The sequence below is a fragment of the Coturnix japonica genome, chromosome 3, assembly GCF_054131305.1.
Source record: "Coturnix japonica strain WE chromosome 3, WE-NBRP24, whole genome shotgun sequence".
In the NCBI taxonomy this organism is placed as follows: Eukaryota; Metazoa; Chordata; class Aves; order Galliformes; family Phasianidae; genus Coturnix; species Coturnix japonica.
In genome coordinates, this window is record NC_140665.1 from 27,525,434 (window position 1) to 27,544,475 (window position 19,042).

At 40.8% G+C, this 19,042-nt stretch overlaps 2 protein-coding genes across 18 annotated transcripts in view; one reads left to right on the plus strand and one right to left on the minus strand.

Annotated features, from left to right (window-relative positions):
* Nucleotides 1-15,885, minus strand: part of BABAM2 (BRISC and BRCA1 A complex member 2) — a 151,388-nt gene extending 135,503 nt beyond the window's left edge. For 2 of the 6 annotated variants that reach the window (XR_014943879.1, XM_015857415.3), the window contains exons 1-2: nt 15,249-15,326; nt 12,306-12,463 (exon numbers count right to left, since the gene is read on the minus strand). Coding sequence is in view for 5 of the 6 variants with exons in the window: in XM_015857415.3 (XP_015712901.1) it covers nt 12,306-12,433 (128 nt within the window). In the remaining variant the exon portion in view is untranslated. Of the gene's footprint in view, nt 1-12,305; nt 12,464-14,303; nt 15,016-15,248; nt 15,327-15,740 lie in introns of those variants that run through there. The other 4 variants (XM_085541209.1, XM_085541208.1, XM_015857417.3 and 1 more) reach the window with 4 other exon arrangements.
* The window catches only part of RBKS (ribokinase), a 66,824-nt gene continuing 62,700 nt past the window's right edge, over nt 14,919-19,042 (plus strand). For 5 of the 12 annotated variants that reach the window (XR_014943878.1, XM_085541206.1, XM_015857414.2 and 2 more), the window contains exon 1: nt 15,347-15,732. Coding sequence is in view for 6 of the 12 variants with exons in the window: in XM_015857414.2 (XP_015712900.2) it covers nt 15,683-15,732 (50 nt within the window). In the remaining 6 variants the exon portion in view is untranslated. Of the gene's footprint in view, nt 15,733-19,042 lie in introns of all 12 variants that reach the window. The other 7 variants (XR_014943875.1, XR_014943876.1, XR_014943877.1 and 4 more) reach the window with 5 other exon arrangements.

The window sequence follows — 19,042 nt, forward strand, 5'->3', positions numbered from 1 at the left end:
GAGATCCAGTGCAATACAAGTAAGAAAATACCACATTTTCAAAGATGGATTTTAGTAAAACAGTAAAGGAAGAGTTCTCACTGTTTGAGTATTTGAATGGCTGTGAATGGATTTAACAGCTACACCTACAGGATTATTATCTACTTTCAAGTCATTCCTAAGGCTCACAGCACATGAGGCTAGTTCTAGGAAGCATTAAGAAAAAAAAAAAAAAAAAAAAGCAACACAAAGGAAAAAAAAAACCATAACTTGCAATGTCTAAAATATATCTGTAACACCAGTTAATATTTAATGGAAGTTGCTGTCAAAGTATCACGGGTCACAATTTCAGGCACATTTTTCAAAATACCATCAAAATAATATTGTCATTAGGTTTTCAACAGACTCAAAAATTTCTGATCCTATAAATACCCTAGAATCCTTTCTTTTAGCACAATGGGCCATTTGGAAATACTTACGGAAAGTGCAATATTCTTTAACATTAAAATAAAAGCTTGATTTAATGGCAAGTGTCCCTAAAAGCAAAACTAAGTATTTTTCCCAAGATTATTATACTCCAGCAGAGATGTTTTAAACTTTACTGCTCTAGAATTGATGGAAAATGACAGTATTCACAGTCATTTTTTCTTTTTTTTTTTTTTTTTGGTTGTTGTTTCCAAATTACACTCTTTGGCTGGGCTGCACAAGAGACTTCAGAAACTACAACAGGCCAAGCAATCAAGTAAAAATCGTAAATACATCCATATGAAAAAGAAGAAGCAATTTCTTAATAGAAACAGTAAAAGAACAAAACTCCCACGGCAAATCAGAATTTTGGTACAAACAGCAGCCCACGTGTTACCATTTTTCTACAGAAAGTCAAAAATAACACCTTGATTATGGGCATCTTCTCTTACTTGAATTCTCTTAAAATAAGAATCTCACATGATTACCTGACCCAGAAGTGTGGCATTCACCCTTTCTGAAATGCAAGATTTTACATCTTTTGATCCTTTTATTTAGCATGGTCTACACACCAAAGTGAAGCTGAAGGAGAATGATGTGTGACAAGGACTTTTAAAGATTACTCTTCCCGTCATCACAGGCAACTGACAGGTAGAGTAATAATATCTGGTATTGAAAACTAATTGCAGAAGCTGACTTCATCTCATGATGAGCAGATGTGCTACCTATTCATGGAAAACATTACACTCATTTGCATAGCTTCATCTAAATACTCAGTGTTTTACAAAGGAAAGCTCTGAAGCACAGCGGTAATCAATATTCTGATGCTCAGAGTTGTAATATGAATGTCTTCTTCATAGTGTACTTTCAAAGCATGTAGAAAGGCAGTTCTAGTTGAGCTTCAAAGGTGTCCAGAGATGGGCAATGAAACTGGTGAGGGGTCTGGAGCACAAGTCTTATGAGGAGCAGCTGAGGGCGCTGGGATTGTTTAGTCTAGAGAAGACTCAGGGGAGACCTCATTGCACTCTACAACTTCCTGAAGGAAGGCTGTGATGAGGAGGGGCTTGGCCTCTTCTCCCAGGCAACAAACAGGACCTGAGGAAATAGCTGCAAGTTGTACCAGAGGAGATTTAGATTAGACGTAAGGAAAAATTTTTTCTCTCAGAGAGCGGTCAGGCACTGGAATGGCTGCCCAGGGAGGTGGTGGAGTCGCTGTCCGTGGCCGTGTTGAAGAGGTGTGGATGGATGAGGAGCTACGAGACACGGTTTCAGTAAGGCCCTCCTATCAGCAACTCTTCCACAACCATCATTTGAAAGCCTACCTGGGCCCTAGTAAAATCTTCTCCAAAGGTATGTTCTGTCTTACGTCACAGCTAATCAAAAGCTCAACTGTTTACACTTAAGGACTAAAGGTCGGGAGACAAGCAGTTTTTCTATTCAAAAAACTTAAAAGAAAAAATCTCTTTATATCCCAAAATATTATATTCCAGTCTGAAACTCACTTCATAAACAATTCCTAGAAATCTGCTGCTTAGAATCATGTAATTCCATAGCAATTCTCATGTTCAGAAACACCTGCAAAAGTACAAGAGCTCTACCAGAGAAATACCATTTCTTTATTGCTTTTGGTTCTAATAGTATTAAAGACATACAAACTAATACTCACGCTAATTGGATAACTACCAAACTTCCTGATACAAAGTTACGCAGAATGCTTAATGATTCAAGTCTTCTTCCTCTTCTCATACAGCTTTTATGCTTTTACTACCTGAAGACAAACCATCAACGAATTTCACTGTGCAACAGCAAATAAAAATTTTAAAAAGCAAGCCACTTGGAAGCTTGTTAATGTTGAGGCTGCCTAAATGGAATAGTCAGAGATGCAAAAATCTTTAATCTCAGTGATGCTTATGTTGCTACAGATGCCATCCTTGAAGATCAGAACTTTCTGGTTAACAAACAGCTCCTGTTGTTCATTGGGCTTTTGGTATAAGTGCTTCACAAGCATTATAGATACAACGATGACAAACATTGGTAAAAAAAAAACAACACACATGCTTAACATAACCTAGGAGGTTCTGAGCACTGGCTGTATTCCCAAATATTCCTGGCTCTAACATATCTACTATAAGTTTGTAATTGCTCCAGTATATGGCAAAGAAAGACAGTCTTAGGGAAAAAGGGGGCCAAGTGCCTTTCATGATACAAGAAATTAAATTAGAAAATTAGTTTGACATCAGTAATTATAAGACAAATACATTTCAGTCAAGGGGTTCAGAGGCCAAAGGTTTCATCAGCAATAGTCAAACTTAACTCGGAGACAAAAACGGGCAATCCTCACTCAATTGTTCCTAATAAGACTACAGTTTCTGGCTGCAGTATCAAGAATCAGCCACCTTCAGTGGGGAGCCAGAAGCGTGAACAGAAACACTAGCACTCTGATATATAAGCCAACTACAATCAATAGAAATGTTCTAAGCTCCAGAGACCCTGATAACATGTGAACTAACACGGGCTTCAGCAGAAGCAAAGGAATTCTGGAACATGGCCATATGTGCCCCCTGTGAATACAGATAAAGAGTTTTTTTTCATTTTTTTTTCCCCCAGAGGTAGCAAATACTGAAGTCCACCTAACGCTCTTAATATGGCATTAGCTAAGAAAAAAACCCTCAAAATTATAAAGAACAGCCTTTGTAGAAGCCTTTAGATTTTTTTTTTTCATCTTTGTAGAGGGGAATCTGCTCCAGTCTTCCTTGAAGACAATATTTCATCCCATTTAATTAAGAATTAATTGCAGAATTCACAACAGATGGATAAGCCATCTACAGAGCCATGAAGAATAATTAGAAGGGAGGAGGAGAGTGAAATAAAGGCCAGCAGCAGGTGACAGGCTTGGGTTTTTTTTGAAGGGCTAAAGAAACAGAAAACTGGTGAAAACCATCTTTTAGAAAGCTGACATGGACAGAGAAAAACCTGAAGTGTACTGCAACTCCCTGACACACACAGTGCACAAAGCTTTGCAGGATCCCAGTGTCCTGCAAGAAGAGCACAGAGCAGCTGCTGCTAAAAATTAACAGATTCATCAGGCAAAATTGGAAGTGAGAGAGATATTCTAATCCACCAGTGCTCATCTTCAGTTCCCCTTTTTTATACAGACACACTACACAATACGATACGGAGGGACTTCTGCTTAAAAGTGCACACCTCTGCTTTTGAGGAACACAAAAACCCAGTTACATTTAGAGTGATCGCTACTTCACTTAAAACATAAAATCAGCCAAATCTTAATTATTCCTGAAAGCTTTCTAGCAGTTAGACATACTGTTTTTATAAGACTCATCTGCACCCTATATTTTTTTGCTTCAATTTTAGTGTGGAACTAAACTGTGCACAAAGCCTACTCTTGGTATTGCAATATAAATTATGATGTTTATTTTAAATCTTGTTAATATGGGTGATGTGCTGTAACTGGAATGGTATTTCTATCCATGGTTATCGACTGGGAATCTCCTTTGTATACTCTGATTTTCACATATATATGTGCATTTATATACACAAACATACACATATTCATATTTTCTTGTATGAACAGAACCGTACTAATTAGAACTTCAAGAAAGCAGTAGGATACTAGGCAGAAAACATACCCTAGGAAAACAACCTTTTGCTTTCCCACTGTACCCACAGGCAGAAATATATTTCTTTACAACTAAGTTTCAGAGAAGGATTCATTTAAAACTAAATCAGATGCCAGCAACCTGCTTTCACTAGAAACAATACAGAAAAGTATCTAATGGCTATTATAATTAATAATATATATATATAGCAGCTATACTTTAAAAGTAAGCATAGATTTATTTAGTATGAGTAGGACTTTGCCAAAACAGATGTTGCATGTGGGGAAAGCTTTAAGCCTCCTTCTAAATGTTAAAACCTTTCACACCTGCCACAGTCTTGTGGTAGATACCCTGCAGTCTCCCCAAGTACAGCCACCTCTAACAAACATGCAATGCATCCTCTACAGGGAAGCCGTGGAGTAGGAAGGAGGATAAATAAGTGCACTTACATACACTTTGAAATCATCTCAGAGAATGTATGCATTAAATGAAGGTTTGCAGAAAACCCACTTGACTGTGACTCTTTCAGGGTGACATATTCCCCACTCATTTTGCTTAGGAAAGCTGTTTTAGAAGAGATTTTTTTCTATCCGTGGTATAGGTAGGAAAGTGCAACCCCAAAAATAATAACAACAATAATAATAATGATAACCAGCATCATGTGGAATGCATGTGCAAAGTAGGCTCTTGAGAGAAAAGTTCCAAAGAGCAAACTATCTGCGTACATAAAATCCCTACAGCTTAGGGTTGGAGCTCATTATTGTTGGGAGCCAATTATGGTACAAATTGAGAAAAATAATTAAAAAGCAACAAAGGAATGTTGCCAAGAAATCATTCCTTAGAAACATGCTTTAGAAACATCTTTTATAGCCAAACTGATGACTTTTGTAAGCAAGATCATTTATACTCTGGTAATTGCCTGTAATTCCCCTTAAAAGCTACACACAGAAGAATTAAACAGAAACAGAAAATAGAAAACTTAATGAAGGAGCCACTGAAAAACTAAGAGAATTGTGTAAATTGCAATAGGATAACACTTGCAATGCATATGACCGTGGCCTATACTTTGGTAATGAACATTTGAATTCACAAGCACAAGTTAAGGAAAGAAAAAGACATTATTGTACTTTAAAGGTACTACTCTACTGTACTGTTCTGTATGACCAGCTGAATCCCAAATTCTTGGAATTCACAAAGTTCTAAAGAAGAGTATGAAAGTACTGAAGATGCACCTTTTGGATTTACTTCATCTCTCTTCCCTCTTGTCAAATACAAACTCTTCTTTGGTATTCCCACAATTGCCAATTGATTATAATTTACTATCTAATCAGCTACAACCTAAAAATTTCTACTGCTTACTACCATAAATTCAAGCTCTGAAGAAAACAAAAAAAATAAAAATAAAAATACAAGGTACATTTTTACTGTTAGATTTCTCACAAAAATGATTCTTTGCCAAGTATGAAATTATCATCTACCACCTGGAGTTTCAGATCCTCTGAGTGTTCACAGAAAGTATATTCATTCAGCAAGTCTCAAAAGACAAGCTATTATAAACCCAAGTTATTTCGCATCACAAAACAGCTTAGTTACTGGAAACTGTAACGAACTGGCAACAAGGCTAAGACCATCTCCTATGTCTATATGTCCTTTCATGACTCAGCTAACCATTAACAGGAGGGTTCCGTGGTCCTTTATCCTTTCTTCACCCATTTTCTTCCAAAGTTTTCATCTAATTACATATCACTTTAGCTTTCTGGTCACAGATTTCTAACAGTTTAATTTGCTGATCTTATAAACACTGAGAAGAAAGAAATTTATGTTAATATAGCAATCAATAATTCAGTTCTTTGGATATGAAAGATTTCTTTTCCAACTTCATAACTCCATTACTTTTAGCAGCACAAACATGCAGCAGGGCAACTTCAAATTGCATATACAGAAGCTAGTATCAGTCGGTATTGTCATATTTTTCATATCATTCATATTATGGTAACTGGTTTAACGAGCTACCAAGGTATAGATAACCAAAACATAGATTTAAATAAATTGCTAAGGTACATCTTTCCAAACCCATTGGGCCTATATTTAGTGCTATAACTTGTCAAGCTCTCTTTAAACAAATTAGGAATAGCTGGCACTTGTATCAAGGAGTTCCTTCTCACTGTTACTGAAGCACAAAAGTGGTAGAAGCGACATTCAGTTTTCACACAGACAGAAGGAAGTCACTGAGTGCCCCAGCCTAACACCAGCAAATACATACTGCGCAGTATCTAAACTGAACAGCCCTTAGACAAAATACACAGTCTTTCAAACTAATCAAAGTACAATTAGGCACTACCTTTACAATCATGTCTATACTCAGAATGCTCAAAATTGACAAACGTTTTCTCTCCCCTGAACAACTGCATGCACTCTGTTTAAAATCAGTGTTTAAAATGTTAACGTCTTTGAAGATTATTTGCAAAACCACTAGGAAACGTGTGCATTAAACTGAAAATTAAACTAAGACATTTTCCTTTTGTTCTTTCAACATTCAGAAACAAACGCAGAAAAAAACAATCCTGGAGACAGTCAATCTTTTTGAACCAGTGCAGAAAAAAAATCACAGATCCCTTGCCTTGTACCTTCATAGCTTCAGCCTGTTCAGTTTTGCTTGAGAGTGACAACTACTAGTAATAAAATTCCCTGCAGTGAAAACATCAGAAATGAAACAACCTACTCTATGGAAAAGGTACCAGTTTACGTGTTAACCAATGTAACAAAAAAGGATGCAAAGATCACACCCTTCCCAGAAGGGCAAAATAGTTTGGGTTGGATGGGACCTTAAGGATCATCTTTCCAATGCCCCGTTGTGGATAGAGTCACTTTCCTCTAGATCAGGTTGCCCAAAACCCTATTCAACCTGGCCTTGAACACCTCCAGGGATGGGGTACCCTCACAACTTCTCTGGGCAGCCTGTTCCAGCACCTCAATATTCTCTGAATGAAGGATTTCCACCTAAAATCTAACATCTAACCTAAATCTCCTATTTTATTAGTTTAAAATCATACCCCCTCATATTTTATCACCACCGAACCATGTAAAAAGTGGTTCTCCTCCTGTTTGTAAGCTCCCCTCCAGTACTGGATGGCTGCAATGAGGACTCCCTGAACCTTCTCTTCTCCAAACTAAACAACCTTTCTCCATTAGAGAGGTGTTCCAGCCTTCTGATCACCTTTGTGGCTCTGGACCCGCTCCAACAGCTCCATGACTTTCTTGTGCAGGGGGCTCCAGGCCTGGACACAGTACTCCCAATGGGACCTCACAAGGGCAGAGTAGAAGGGACAACCACCCACCTTGCCTTGCTGGCCACCTCTGTTCTGGCGCAGCTCAGGATACAGTTGGCTTTCAAGGCTGCAAGCACACAATGCCAGCGCTTGTTGAGATCTTGACCAGTGCCCCCCAAGTCCTACAGGGCTGCTCTCAATACACTTGCTGCCCAGTCTGTATTTGAGCTTGGGATTGCCCCAAACCAGCAGCAGGACTTTGTTGAAACACAAATTGTTCTCACAGACCCGCTGCTCAAGCCTGTCAAACCACCGAATCCCTTCAAGTATGTTTTATTCACAACCAAGTTTCTACTGTGAACACTGTTTCATAATAATTGCATTCAAGAATCATGTGGGGAAAAAAAAAACACAGCAAAACCAACCTACAGAAATACACGGAAATGATGGAATAAAAATATTCTTCCTTTAATGGAAGTACAATCTTTTGTTTAGATCCATCAAAGGCAAAAGATAAAGTGAAAAACTTAATTGCTACAGTATTTCACAGTAAAAATAGCATCTCACAAAATACTCACATAAAATGCATATTTACTTTGAAAAGGGAAATGCCCAAAAGAAAAGGAAATGCCAAAATATATTGCAGTTTACTTGATAACAGAAAAATTAAATAATCACTATTCACTAGGAAATTACAAATGCCTTATTGCAGCCTCATAGTGAACCTGCAAGTTGAAATTCACTCCAAGGAGTACTACATCCTTTCGATCACTCCTCATACAGTTTCAGATGCAAGGAACAAACTACCAACACAGTTTACTACGAGCCAGTTATGTAAAAAATTCACAATTAATTTAACCATAAATATGGAAAAATTAAGTATAACCAAACAAGTATGAAAATAACTTTGTTACAAGTGCATATCTACACAAATAGACTCGTAGTACCTAGAACTTTTAGATATTATATTAATTTTAAAGCTCCAACTGGTGCAACACAAAGTTATTTAAAAAGTAAAGTCCTGAATAGGAATAAACTTGCAACTTAATTTGAGGCTCTATCATGGACATCCCCATGAACAGCTGTATGGAAAAATGTTCTCAAAGGCTACGACCAACACACGTCTCACACCATTCTAAGAAGCCATAGGAAAAGCAGTTGACTCTTAAATAACTGGATTCCACACACACAATAATTACACAGCCTTTATATAGGAAAATTTCTTCTGTTTCTAAATTACTTAATAATCACTTTTCCCTATTCAACATATTTCCCATGGTTAATGCATGCATGTATAAACACAAAGAAAAATGTCTTAGCCATAATTTAAGTTGGTTATGAGGAGATTTTAATATCTAATTAAGATGGGTCATTATTTCAAAGAGACACCATTGTAGATTAACTGATGCAGTCTATGGCATTGACTCAATTGGCAGCATTATTTTCTTTGAGTCTAGAACAAGGTAATATCCTATGCAAGAGTTAAATGCTTTGATCCATTCTGACATCCCCAGGAATATCTTTTATTGATGCAACAGAGATGCCTGCCAGGGTTTCCTTATCATCAGAATCAATGCTGCTAAAGGTGCTGGATTTCAGACATGATCTAACACTATGCTTCTATTTTAGTTAACCAGGGAGATCCTTTAGCAAGATGCTAATATTCTGTAGACTTCATAAAATTCTACTTTGGCTAACTGTGCACCACCTAAGTTCTCATTACTGTTTCGACTGAAAAATCCTTTCTGTCCTATTAATCATCCTGCTGAGCACAGTTAAACAGTTCTCACAACTCCTCACTCACTCCGCATCAGCAGCGGCCGTATAATTCCTATGAAAAGATCTTGATCCTGAAGGCCCTACTCATAGATGTAAATGTATGTGTCTGATGAGACTAGTGCCGTCTATTAAGTTTGTAAAACACACAGACATGGAACCGTAACGTGTTATTATAAAACATTTACATACTCAATGACTGCAAAACAATAGGATTTCCTTACTGTGATCTATTTCTCTCCCACACTTGCAAGTAAAGCAAATTAACATATCATGCTTCATACTTTTAAACTAACATCAGCTCTTTAATACAGTTTATAACAAAATTCGGTCATCTCAGCAATAAGTTAGAGCAAGTGCAAAATAAGCTCTTCACTAAAAACACCTGGCATCTAGACTGATTTTTCAAACAGTTAAAGAACTGCATAGTACTTGACATATACACACCAAAATTAAGTGACATAACAGGACATAAACCTGGTACTCGATCTTGCACTGTTTAAAGAAAAGTGCAATTCCTTCCACTTTCAAGCCGAAAATTAAGAAACCAAAGTTATAAATAGGCAAGGTGTTGGAGATGCTACTATATCCAACATGTTTCTATTATTTCCTGTGATCTGCAGATCCAGTTTCTGAAACCCATGAATTAAGAACATATGCATCTTGTGTCTGTATATTTTGTTATATAACATAAAGCACTGTTTTTTGGGGGGGAACCAGACTACTGCATTAACCACCATTTTTCTACCAGAGTAACAGTGTGGTATGAGACAGTGAAGCAGCCATGCAGTTCCTTGCCTTGATCCTCTTGCCAGCATCAGGGCACTCACAAGCTTCCAGAAGTCTTTGTCTTCTAAGTTAGTATCTATTGAAAAGATTACCTTACAGACTTGTAAATAACTAAGATGTTAATCTTAAAGGTTAAAAAATAAAAATTAAAAAAAAAAAATCAGTTTTTCACTCTTAAAAATCTTTCACACAACACAACATTTAATTCATAAAACATCTGTATGTTCTGTAAGAAATTCAAGCTAGCTTATGGTAAGACATATTTCAAGTTCCTTCCATATGTCAATAAACAAACTCATTCAATAGTTTCTGCTGATGTTTACAAATGGTCACATTCATTTGAAGTAAATAACTTTTTATTTGATTTCAGACACTTAATCTAGTACCTCTTCCTCAGCATACATTTCCGCTTTTTAAGTTTAAAGCCTGATACAGCACCACTGAAACTGAAGGGAGTTCTGCAATAAACATCCTGTACCTCATCCCTATTATTGTAACTTAGCTGCTCTACTCATTTTCCTTCTCTCTGTCCAGTATCTATGTCCTTATTTATTCACACAGTTATCACCTAGATCCAACCCTGACTTCTACTTCCTGAGCATTGCCATTTTTCTTTTTCTAAAAGCTTAAAGAAAGTAGAAGTATAGGAGGAGTTGAATAATAGCATGAACTCAGGATAGGAGAACAGAGTAGACCAATGCCTTCCAATCTATTTTTCAGATTCTCAGAGCCCTACAAACATTTCCTTGAGAGGTAACACCCAAAAGCAAACTTAAATGCAGTGGCCAAGAGAAATTCATGTTCTATACTCCACACTTGATGCAAATAATATAGAATTTGAATCACAAGGTTGGATGACAGGCACAGTTAGGAGTAAGCTTTCATTTTTTTAAGTTAAAGAATAAAATACTTGAAAAACATTCAAGATATATCAAAGTAAACTCACGATCACCTCAGTAAGACCACAGGCTGAAAACTTATAGACACTTACTAAAATACCTCTGAAAAGAGTCAGCTGGAAAAACATGGCTTTGAATTATTTTAATCCATTATTCTAAAGGCAAGCAGCATAAGCACCGTGTGCACTGAGCAGAACTCTTATCTACTTCCTGATAAGCTGACACCTTCATCACCAGACCATGCCTGTGTTTTGCCTTTTTTTTATCTTCAGAAAAAGCTAAGGTAAGACAGATACTACCTTAGCCTTCCTAGGAGACCAGTGCAAGAGAAAGCGTGGGCTACTATGAAGCAACAGCTGCAAGTAAGTAACTGCTCAGCCTGTCTCATTTAATCTGCAAGCATAAACACTAAGCCAAGCAACACAATGTTACAGCTTCTTAGACCTCCAAGAAAGTCACCACTGTCACAGAGGACGATTCTTTTCAAGCTAACCACAGAATTCAGACTTCTCATGAAAGTTTCATCTACAGGAAAAGTAGCTCCCAAACTGTCCCAGAAATCATAACAAAGCAGACTACAGAATCTCGTTAAACAATTTTGAGCAGAACTAAATGTTAAAGAATTTTAGGGGTAGTTCTCAAAACCTACTGGGTTACACTATCATGCAAAACAATACACAAACCAGCATAGTCAGCATCAAAGTGATGCAAAGTGATTTCAGCACCTTAAGCCAAAATAATTTCAGAGCCTCTACTCGAGTCTCAAAGATGTATCTGAGTCAGGAACATTGTTAGATGCCCATCTATGGAATAATAAAGCAATTTCTGATACCCTCTCATCTTCAGAATTCTTTATCAGCTACTTTGAGAGTTTGAGGTCTGGCAACACCCGAAGTCAACTCTACTTTTAGCATTTCACACCCCCCATGTATTATTCACAGAGGTTACACATCAGAGTTCCCTTTGAACATGTGGATCCCAAATTTTATCAGCAGCTGAAAACCACCACGCATCTTTCTAGAAATAAACAGAAATAGTAGCTTGGCCTATTTCAAACACTGCAGCCTACAGCCATTTGATGTACTAATCTTGAAGGAGGTTAGATAAAGAAAAAATGCATTTTCTTTCTTATTTAACATATTTGTTACTACAGTAAGTTCAGAGAAATTTATCTTCCAGTTTTGAATTTACAGAAAAGATTAAGTAAGCAAGCAATGAACGGCTGGAAAATGTCTTTACAACAATCTAACTGCTGAAAACCAGCACTACCAAGTGGTACCAATGAAAGTGTTTTAGCAAGACTGCTATCAGCAACAATATGACAAATTAAATCCAGTAAAGTACAAAATGTTAATAAGACAAAAAAACCCAATCCAGACTGTGTTTCAGTTCCAGATATATTGAAAATGCTTAAATACACACTGACATAACAAAAATCAGTCCCAAAAAGACGTCTGAGCTGTTATTGAGGGGGTGGGTATTCTTTCTGAACAAGGAACTCAAACACTTACCCTGATTTCAGGTCTGTAATTCGTAAACAATTAGTAGCATCCAGGCCCACTTTTCCATTTCTCACCACACTTGAAATGAATGGTGAAAGAGCTGGAGAAATTCTGTTCAAGGCAACTTCAGGAGACATTGTAGTGTTCCTCTTTCCTTTTGTCTTAAGCTGTACAGGAATAGTAAGGGAGAAAAACAATTTTAAAATACCCTACTTATTTGGCGTAAATTCACATCAAAGGAAAAACAAGCTTAGCACTGTAGTGATCAGAAATTGAAGTGTACGCAGTTAAATTTTTTCTCCTACCTCTGCAATGACCAAAGAAACCCATTTATTCAATTCAATCTCAATATAAAGAACCTTAAGTCCGAGGCTCCTATCCCTATGAGAAGGATAAATCAAAGGGAAGGTCCTTCTGACCATTCACAGCCTAGCTGACATCAACTGGACTTACTATATTGAACGAAATGGGACAACTGCTCTCTCCATATTTTCACTTGTAATTTGTAATACAACCACGAGTACAACCATCATCAGCATTACATTCTCGACACTTCACTAAGAGCTAGACAGAACATTTTGTGATTCCTTCAGACTTTCCCATCAGTGATACCGCCATGCTCTGAAAGGTGTTCACAGCCACAAAACAGATTGTGAAACTGTTATATACAAACTTCAAACACAGCTTTTTCAGAAGCACTTGCAATTGCGCAACCTTATGCTACATCAGTGAGGCCACTATAAGCACACTTGAAGAATCTGCTACTTTTTAGAGTAAATGCAGGAGCTGATCCTGTTGCAATTTTAAGTGGTCTCATGCTAAAAGCCCACACTGCAGGCAAAACCAGACTGTGGCAGAAGTGGCAAGCAACCAACCTAAATGCTAGCAATATATTTACTCATATCCTTGGTATATTTCTAGTTCCACCTGAAAATGAACTGAATTTTGGAGCTTTACAAAATAGGGCTACAAGTGACTGAGAGTAATATAAAAACGTCACAGCAAATGTAGGTAGAAGGTCCCATAAATTAACTCTGGCCATTACAGAATATTTTTTAGAAGTCCATCCATATGAAAAACATCCATCCACACCGTATTTGCTTCCTTACAATAATTATTAGACATGACTTCACAAACTCTTTATTATTCATCTACATTCACAAATAACAACGCACACGGACTGCTGTATTCGCAATATTCCTCTGTTTTTCCCAACATTCAGCTTACAAGCTTAGTTGGTAACTAATGGATCTTCTCCAAACTGATAATTCCTCCTAACTGGTTGCATCACTGATCATTTGAGCTGTGTGTTTTGATCTTACAAAAGCCATTCACATGGAAACAGTGTGAATGAGTCTTCAGGAGAACTTATCCTAGCTGCTTCGAGTAAAACACAGGCTGGGGATTTTCAGGTAAAGAAAAATACCCACGGATTTCCTACAAACTGTAATTAATACAGTTTTCTGCACTTTATGGCAGCTATAGAAGCTCAAGACTGAATATCTATACATTAATATATAACCAGCTCTCCTTACATGCATGATATACCACAACTGACAATGGGCAGACACTTGCACTTGCTTGGCAGACATCTATGGCCACTCAGGACAATCCCTCCTATTGGTTACAGCTCTATCAAAACCCACACCAGCTCACCCAGAGACACTGAGAACACAAGCTCAGAGTTGGCCTACATCAATGCAAAGACCAACAACTGAACTTGATATTGCAGAAGAGTGACTAACGCTGGGCACGTTTTATTCCATCACGTTTTATTCTACTGCAGGGAGAGCTGACAATGATAAGTCCTTCTTACAGCATGAAACGAATGCTGAAACAGAGGCCACCATAGCACTTCATATACAGAGACCTCAATGTTGGTTCTAATTATACATTCTTCAAGGGAACTTAAATACTGAGGGTAGAATTGTGATGTGTGGAGATACATGTGGTGACTAAAGGCGGAAACATACACCTTCCAAAGTGAATTATAGGGTGATTCTTTACCTTTCCACTAGTAGAATATGCAGGTTTTGTCAGTACAGGCAGCAGGGGCTCTGAAGCATCGCTCCTGGCTTTACTGCATCACTTCTTTAAGACCCACAGAGCTTCTACATCAGGAGCCAGCTAGCACACAACGCTTAAAGGCTCTCTATTGGTTACACTCACTGATTTATTTTGTAAACAAAGGGACCCGTAAACAAAGGGATTTACAAACAGTAACACAACTGTATTGTTTCAGTAACTTTCAGTTCCCACAGACAACATCTTTTCCCCAGCATAACGGCCCTGCAGCGCTGGGAACAGAGCACACACCAAATTAACTCAAGGGAATTCATCAATAACAACCACAATAAACAGCCCACGAGGCAGCACCCCCTCAGAGCCAAGTACTCGGGAGAAGCACACAAACCAGCAGCGGGTCCCTTTCAGACTCAGCGTGACCCGTGCCCACGAGTTCGGGTCAGTTGAACGCACATAGAGGCCGGCTGAGGGACCGGCCGTAACACTGCAGGCGTTCAGCGCGGCACAGCGGGGCGCTACGATGAGCCCAAATCTCACGCGATCCTCCTGCTCCCGCCCCGCAGCCCAGCTCTGCCCGCACGGGGCGGGGTCGCCCGGCGTCGCTCCTCGGCCCCGTCCCGCTCCCCCCCCGTGCCGTAGCCGGGCACTCAGCCCCACTCCCGGGGCTCCGGCCGCCACGTGCCAGCCCCGGGGCGGCGGGCGGGGCCGACCGAGGAGCCCAGCCCAGCGCCCCGGGATATGCCGGTGCCGCTCATGGCCCCGCGCCGCCCCGGGGCCGGCGGAGGAGGCGGGAGCAGCCCCCGAGCCGTGAGCAGCCCCCGAGCCGCTCGCCGCTGCCCCGGGGCCAGCAGGGGCGCTGCCTCCCGCCCGCCCCTCCCGGGCCCGCGCTGGATCTCGAGCCCAGGCCCCGGCCCGGCCCGGCCATACCTACGGCGGCCGAAGCGCGGCCCCTTAGCAACGGCCGCGGACACGCGCCCGTCCCGTCCGCCCGCGCCCGGCGTGCGCGCCCCCGCTCCCGCCCCGCCGAGCGACGTGCGCGCTCCCGCGCCCCGCCGGCGCGTCTCCCCGGGCCGTAGGGGGCTTCGCGGGGCTGGAGCCGGCGGCGGACACGGCGCCTGGGCGGATCTTGTCGCCGCGCGGCGTGGGGTCAGAGCGGGGAGGTGAGGGGTGCGCGATGAGCTGGAGGGACAGGGCTGGGAGCCAACACAGCCGCGTCCCGACAGGCGTTCGCCACGGGCACCTTCCCGGCCCGAGGGCCCCTCTCGCCCACCTGTCGCCGTAGCAACGGGCGAAGCTTTATCGCGGCCTGGTTCAGGGTCCGGAGTTCAGGCCCCGGAGCTTGTCCGCCCTGCCCCAGCGCCATGGCCGCCGAGGTGGCGGTGGTAGGATCGTGTATGACCGACCTGGTCAGGTTAGTACCTGGCGCGGCAGCACGGAGCCCTCGGCTCTGGACAGTGGGATTTCAGGCAGGCCCGACGCCGAGCTGCCGGGCCCGTGAGGGTCGGCCCCGCCACCGGCACCTCAGGCAGCGCTGAGACGGGCCTTGCTCGGCTGCCTCCGCCGGGAGGGGGAAGGGAGAGGTGGGTTTGTGGTTTCGACAATGTTCGGAAGCCCGGCGTCGCCCTGGCCGGAGCAATGTGCCCAGGAACTGGTGAGCTCTGATACTCTTTATCAGCACACGAACGATTTGAGAAAGGTAAATAAATCGGAGCAGCTGGAATGCGTTCTCAGTTCAAAGCACTCGTTTCTGCTGGAAAAGCGAGAATGAAAGCTTAATGTTGTAAAGAAACTGGAGTTATGTTTGTGAAAAAGCAGAATGAAGCCCACTATTGCAGCCCACTGTTTATCTGACAGGGAGAGAAGGCCCCGAGCTGTGCATAACCATCCAGGTTGGGAAGTGGAAGTAAGAAGCCCTAACGAAATCTTGTTCCTCTGCACCCCAAAGTGGGTTTTCTAACTATGAAATCCCTTTTTAAAGGAACGTCTCCCTTCCTTTTAATTCATCCTTTGGGCATTTGGGGTTTGGAATTAGGTACTTGGGCTTCACTGCCTTTTTCTTTCTTTCCTCCTGTACATGGGTAAGGTTTCCAAGCTTCTAATAAAAATTAAAGCAGAGCGATTCATGAAAGCTCTTGGTTCCCACAGCCCGACTTTATAACAAATACTAAATATCAGGAGAATTCAAACGAAATTGCAGGAGTCGGCGATAATGAAAATACTAATCCAAACTGCCTGACCTTGTTGGCCCCAGTACACTTGCAAACCAGTGCTTTATTTGCGCTATATTAAACACATCTGGTTTTAAACTACGTATGCAGAGTTGGTTAAAATAGGATTTAAAAGTGTGTGTGTCTGGACTGCATCAATTCATCCTGCTGGGAATTCTGCAATTAAAAACACAGTTCCTCAATCTGAATCAAGAGGAGGCTACATTGACGCCTGTGGGGTGAGAAACATAGAATACATGATGAGAAGATTATGCTGAGGACTAAGTGCAGTGTAGGCATAGAGCTGCCTTGCAAAAGCTCTTAAATAATCACAGAACCTAGATCAGAAATAATTAATGCTTGATGTGATTTGCAGAATACACTGCAGTTTACCAAGAAGAATAGTTATCTTGGAGGTCAGGGTAAGATATTATAGAATTGATACCTGCAGAACAGGCCCAGCTGCTGTGGGTCAGTGCTTGTGACATTAGATTGAAACACAAAACGTGGCCCTTTATTCTCAGCAAGTACTTCTCGTGTCTCTCTAAAATGTGAGGGGGAAAGAAATCATCAAAACTTTGCCAGCTTAAGCACTAGTTTGGGGCTTTTCTTGACAGTTAAACAGAAACAAAGCAAAGGAGAAAAAAAAAAGAAACAAGAAAAAAAAAACAGCCAGGAAGCTCCCATGGTTTTTGGCTTCAAGTTTGGTGTGAGGGAAATACAGTCACTTGTTTGAAACCTTATTAACGGGGCATACTGTAAGTAGAGATTAAACCGTGGGTTGCAGCCGTAGATGCTGTTACAGTGAGATGAAGTGGTTGTAAAAAAGCTATTTTGCTTTTCAGTCAGCTGAGAGGGTTTCTTGACTGAACAAATGCTATCACAAGAATGTATCTGACTCACCATTATTAGCCTCTGCTTTAAGGAGCAGTGAAGGGCTTTTTATTAGCGATAAGCTGATTTGATTCAACTGCAAAAGAATGGATAGCTTCATCCTTTGTTTGTAGCGTAAGATTTCAGGCACTTCATAAACCAGGAAAAAACAATGGGTTTGAATTTTGCTGGCAAGTGTTTAATCAGGCTGAAATCTCCATTTAGTACCCACGTGGACAGAGTCTGAATGCAGTCAGCATTAAAAATCCTGGTCAGATTAGCTGGAAGCGTTGGGCTTTGGGCTGGGATGCTTCTAAGTGAGGAGCAAAGCTGTGAAACAGGGAATGATAAGCAAACTTTAGTAAAAAACTACCAGGTTGGAATTCATGCTAGGAGCCTCTCTTGACTGTCTTTATGTCTGCAATGTAGGGGGAGCCACATATAGTGATTTTAAGGCTAGGGTTCATTTCAGCAGGAACAAAAGAACATCAGGTTTTCGTGAGTTTGTCATTTATGCTGATGTTTTAGTTTGGAAAAGACATGAAGAGCAGTGCTCATGTGTTACATGCCTGTCTATCACCCATTCGAAGAGACTGAATAAACTATGAGAGTCATGCACTATGAGGTCAGACGTGTCTTTGGGCACATTGTGTTTGATGGTCTTATTCACTGCTTAGAACTGAAGCCTATCTTTCCTAGAATAGAGGCTTACTGATTGAGGCTCTGCCAGAGGCACTGACAGGGGTGCGATACTGGCTCACCAGAATACAGTCTTCAGCTTCTTTCTGGGAAACTAAGAGGGAAGATTTAGGTTGGATGTTCGGGGGAAGTTCTTCACTAGGAGAGTGGTTAGGCCCTGGAACAGGCTGCCCAGGGAGGTTGTGGATGCCCCGTCCTTGGAGGTGTTCAAGACCAGGTTGGACGGGGCCATGAGCAACCTGATCTAGTAAAGGTGTATGTTTGGTGGCCCTGCCAGGCAGGGGGGTTGGAACTACATGATCCTTGAGGTCCCTTCCAACCTGGGTCATTCTGTGATTCTGTGATCCTGTGAATGAGAAGGGAAGGAGACCTTCTGTTGAAGACGGTATTCACATGTAATTCTGAGAAATAATCAAATTCAGAAGAAAGAGTAACGACCCTTCAGATTCTTTTAAAGGGAAGGAGTCCAGTGGTTTGCTTTTCAAATACTGTTCTCATTGGAAATTCTTTTCTCATTGTCCTGTAGCGCCGCAGTGGCAAAATGTGGGTTTTTTCAAGTGAATTTAGTATAATCAAAACAACCTCACGTACATACATGCAGCAAACCACACTCTTTTGGCTTAACGGGACCAGGAACAAAACATATTTGTGGTCACAATCACAATCAACACTTCATCGGCAATTCCAGACAACAGTAGCAGAAAACAAAAACAGCATTATTCCATATGATCTAGATATCGAGCCAGACGGGTACCATCCATAGTACTATTTGAATAGTTTCTGCTCTGACTCATATTTGCAGACTGATCATGGCAGTGGTGTTTTAATTCATACTAAATCAGGACAAGACTAAACATATAAACCAATGAGAGTCAGACACACTAAAACAATTAGAATAAACAGGAGAAACTTTGGCATGGCAATTGAAAACAGCAAAAGCAA